General features: G+C 46.6%; 2 protein-coding genes across 3 annotated transcripts in view; both read right to left on the bottom strand.

The window, feature by feature from the left end:
• Positions 1 to 3,929, bottom strand: part of FAM208B (family with sequence similarity 208 member B) — a 60,588-nt gene extending 56,659 nt beyond the window's left edge. Inside the window, exons 1-6 of one of the 2 annotated variants that reach the window (XM_019509637.1) lie at positions 3,841 to 3,929; positions 2,713 to 2,850; positions 2,467 to 2,591; positions 2,348 to 2,367; positions 2,138 to 2,237; positions 775 to 875 (exon numbers count right to left, since the gene is read on the bottom strand). In XM_019509637.1, the coding sequence (XP_019365182.1) occupies positions 775 to 875; positions 2,138 to 2,237; positions 2,348 to 2,367; positions 2,467 to 2,492 (247 nt within the window). In that variant the 5' untranslated portion in view covers positions 2,493 to 2,591; positions 2,713 to 2,850; positions 3,841 to 3,929. Of the gene's footprint in view, positions 1 to 774; positions 876 to 2,137; positions 2,238 to 2,326; positions 2,368 to 2,466; positions 2,592 to 2,712; positions 2,851 to 3,840 lie in introns of those variants that run through there. The other variant, XM_019509636.1, reaches the window with a different exon arrangement.
• The window catches only part of COPG2 (coatomer protein complex subunit gamma 2), a 770,521-nt gene that overhangs the window by 394,789 nt on the left and 371,216 nt on the right, over positions 1 to 4,516 (bottom strand). The gene's annotated exons all lie outside the window — the stretch shown is intronic.

Here is a 4,516-nt window from a genome sequence, read left to right as displayed (position 1 = left end):
AGGCCTTATGAGGAGAGGCTATGGGACCTGAACCTGTTCAGCCTCCACAAGAGAAGGCTGAGGGGGGATCTAGTGGCCTGTTACAAACTAGTCAGAGGGGACCAGCAGGCACTGGGGAAGTCCCTGTTCCCCCGAGCACTACCAGGAATAACGGTCACAAGCTGGCAGAGGGTAGATTTAGGTTACAGATCAGGAGGTGCTACTTCACGGTCAGGGTGGCTAGGATCTGGAACCAACTTCCAAGAGAAGTGGTGCTGGCTCCTACCCTGGGGGTCTTTAAGAGGAGGCTGGATGAACACCTTGCTGGGGTCGTTTGACCTCAGTACTCTTTCCTGCCATGGCAGGGGGTTGGACTCGATGATCTACTCAGGTCTCTTCTGACCCTAGAAACTATGAAACTATAAGGCCCAGAGCCACTGTTATTCTTCCTCCAGCAAAAAAACTGGACACAGCTCCCAGCAGACTCTTCTGTCTGGGTTTACTAAAGCCTGCTGTATTGTATAAACAGCCTACACTTTGGCTGCCAGTTTGCATTTGTTGGTTCACGACTGAGTGACTCATGTAGGGTGTACTAAGCTCAGTGATCCCCAAACTCAGTGAAAGTTGAGGGTACATGGTATCCTTGCCAGACTGCACCTGGATTATCAAGAAGCATCTTGTACTACCCTGTTTCACAGGACCAGCCCTAAAACAGACCGTTTCAAAGAAACATCACACCATGGAGAACAATGAAATAACAATACATTACTCCATGCGAGTGATATGAACACATACCTTCATTTTCTGTGTAATTACTTTTCCTGAATGCAGCTTCTGGTAGCTTTGTTTTCAAATCAGAGAGGCCCATGACACATTTGATTTCCAGTCTGGGTGGCCTATTACAGAAAAAGAGTAAAAGCAGTGAAGACCAAAGGCATGTGTCCAGTGCTTTCCATTTTAGCTCAAACACTGAATCTGAGCTTAGGAGATTTCTGTATAGCTGAATAATAGAGAACTACTCCGGTCAGGAGAGCAACGTACACCCCTCAACATAAATCTGAAGGGAAAAAGTCCTTTTTGACCCCCAGAAGAGATAGTGAGTTGATTCCAATCACAAGACAAACTAATAACCCTTTAAACTTGCTAAAGTCTTCAAAGCAAGTCAATTTTGACCACATATGAATTGTTACGTTTCTTTACATATTTGATGTCTCATTCACCATCACTCTAGTGCAGTAAATGGTTTTCAACCTTTTTAAACTTACAAAATGCCAGCTTACTCATTTCTTTTTTTTACTATAAAGGGGGAAAAGTCCCCCCAGATGAGCAATTTTTCTATTGCAAAGAACTCAGAAACACCACAAAAGGTAAAAAATGTTTGTGACACTGGATTCCTGCTTGAAATCTCTGAGTTTATCTTGCGAATCATGTGTAGGCATTTGGACACCTCACAGTGCTAATGTGTGACACCCCCAGAAGAATCTCATGACACCCCAGTTGAGAACTGCTGCTCTTGTGTAGGACACAAGTTTGATTTCATCAGTGTTGTTACAAACTTGTGTTGACCATTGGAAAAATAGAGAACTATGAGGAACTTAGAGGGGTCAATATTCAAAAACCTAACAGCATAAAACACCACCCACCCTGTTCCCAGCGCAGCTTACTTCTCCGGCTCACCTGTGCTGGACAGGCCATGGACAATGGGCAGGAGAACCCAGGCCTTGCCTACTCTTTTCCCCTGCCTGTCCTACATTGGTGAGGTATAGAAGGAAGTGAAACCCCTCCCAGAGGAGATTGTGACTGCTCCCCTCCCAGGCTCCCCCTCAAGCCCATATATTGTGAAATATCAGGCAATGAGTATAGTCCACATGAGATTCACCTTATTATCCCCTACTGTCCTGCACACAGTTCAGCTCATGGTGGAACCCCCCTCTTGGGGTTGGAAATCATCCTATTTGCTAACCTTTGACAATAGGTGCATCTGTGATGGCCACCATCATGGTTTTAGTGCAGCCCCAAAAGGCGTGTTCCCTATTCCTACTTCAGGTACAGGGGTGGATTTGATGACCTCTGGAGGTCTTTTCCAGCCATACTTTTATATGATCCACCTTACTGCTATGCAAGTATCCAAAGAAAAAGAAAACAGGCTCTGACTTACAGTTGTGCTGGAATCACAGCGCTATATGGTGATCTGAGGGCAATGTCGCATAAAATCTGTCCTTGGATAGACAGCTGCCCCCTCCACGGGCAGTATAATACTACAAATACAATTAAAGAGAGAGTTGTGAAGAGGAAATGAAAAGAAAATGCAAATCCAGAAAGGCAACTTTTTTATTTTAGAACCTACCTCAATGGGAGGCTGTCTTACCTTTGTTTTCAAGTTCAGTTCTAAAGAAAAAAACAAGGAAGAGATGAATGTTTAAAAATGGTAAATGGAAAAAACCTGCAAGTTGAAGAGACTGAACCCTGCATTCAGGAGGTGCTTACGTGGTGCTGGGATCTAACGCTGACATTGAGAGACGTTCACTGTACTGAAAGGCCACAATGATGTAGGGGCAGATCTGCCTAGGGCGTTCAGCAACACCGTGGCTGGAACATTCATACACGTAATACTGGCAAGGAAGGAAAAACAAAAAACAGATGGGAAAGAGGGACTGGCTTAAGTGGAGCCTTCCTTCAGTGCTTCCTCCTATCCTGGGCTCAGGGTTGTCAGGGCCCTGTGAATGGTTGTACCTGACTCAGCTCAAAGGCCTGAAAATGACTTGTCTTCAAGGAAACACTGCTTCCATTCTTAGCCACATGGCAGTCATAGCTGGGAGTCGGGTTGGTGTAATTGCTTGTGTAGTTCTCTGGGACAGCCTTGATCTTCCCCTGTGACAAATGCATTAAAGGGGAGGGGAAAATTAGCACTGCCATTAACCCTTCCAGCCCAGGGAACCACACTCTGTAACAACACTGCTGTCCACCCTTACAGCTGAGAGCTCCCCATGGGCAAAATCCCCCAGTGGAAGGATCCCCAGCTCCAGCAGCTAGGTTCAATGCAGCTCCTGGAGCAGCGGTGAGGAATGCAGTGGGGTTTGCATGCTGGAGTCCCTCCAAGAAAGGGAGACAGGGATGGGAGCATGATTAGCACAAGCCAGGAGCCCCTGCCCCAACCAGTGCAGGAGGGGAGCAGGTAGGGAGCATTTGGGGGCACCTGGGGGTACTGTAGAGGGAACACAGCCAGGCAGAGTGGGTGGGCATGCTCCCATGTGCCCCTATCAGGCTGACCGCACTCCCCACCTTGCTACATCTGTTGGAACTGCCACCCCTTCCCAAAGCCAGGATGGTGCCACAGAGACAGAAGGGCAGAGCGGATGCCACTGGGATACCCACCAGAACAGCATCCCTGATGGCTACCAGGGCAACTCATGCTCCTTGCAACCCTGTCCGGCGTGTGTGCCCAGCCAGGGGCTAAGCATTTGCAACAGGGGTGGTTTGGTTCTCAGCTGCGGGTCCATGCACTATTCCAATCCCTGCTCTATGGGTGCATCCCAGAGTAGAGTTCACATTTCAGACTACCACAGGGTCATATTACACTGTGTACCTAGACGGGAAGCCCTCTGCAGGCACATCTCCCACTGATATACATCCTTCTGAGGTGGGACCAAGGAGCTCTGACCTCGTCTCACAGGATGCCGTGCTCCTGGACCTTGGGCAATGCAACCTACACATCGTGGACTTTGAAAGAGCTATAGATACTGTCGATGTCCGGTAATGCTTTGACATGCCACCCCTACTCAAAACATTTCAGGGTTATCTGCTGTGGAAAGGAATTCTTGATGAGCCAGTCCCAAAATGAGAAAGGCGATTGAGTCTTACCTTAATTAGCTTGCAAATGACAATATAGCCAGATTTTCCATTATACCACGGGCATGGATGAAGACAGTCCGAATACTTGGAAATATAAACCCCTTAAAGAAAAACAAAAAACAAAAAACAAAATGGCATCTATTATTTTCTGAGGAATTTGGAATCATAAAGAACCTTTCAGTCTTCATGAAAAGCACAGTCTTACAGAAAATGTTTTTTTTTCGAAAAGCAAAACTCCTCATTTGGAACTGAAGCCACCTAGAAGTGTCCCTTCTTTTAATGGGCCGAGACAACGCTTGTTGACATTTGGCTGCGGACCCTGCCTTATATTGTCTGTATGGAACAGGGTGAGAGCCCATCTCCAAAATAAGTAAAGTGAAGCAGTGAGTTTAAAGCTGATTGGCTACTGTGCACCATTAATGTACTATTCCCCTGTCAGGAGACCCTTACAACTGTCCAGAGCGTAAGTACACTGAATCCTAGAATCATACAGAAGCGGGGCTAGAAGGGACCACCAACCCTTGCCTGAGGCAGGATCATCCGTATCCAAACCATCCCAAACCATAATCTAAATTCTACATAAGACTACGTTTGACCCTGACACAACACAGACCATCACTTCCAAGTAGACTAAATTATCAGGCCAAAAATTTCATAGATTTCATAGACATTAGGGCTAGAAGGG

This window comes from Gavialis gangeticus, unplaced genomic scaffold (genome assembly GCF_001723915.1).
Source record: "Gavialis gangeticus isolate Ggan-Ray unplaced genomic scaffold, GavGan_comp1, whole genome shotgun sequence".
Taxonomy (NCBI): Eukaryota; Metazoa; Chordata; order Crocodylia; family Gavialidae; genus Gavialis; species Gavialis gangeticus.
This window is presented reverse-complemented; position numbering and strand designations above follow the sequence as displayed.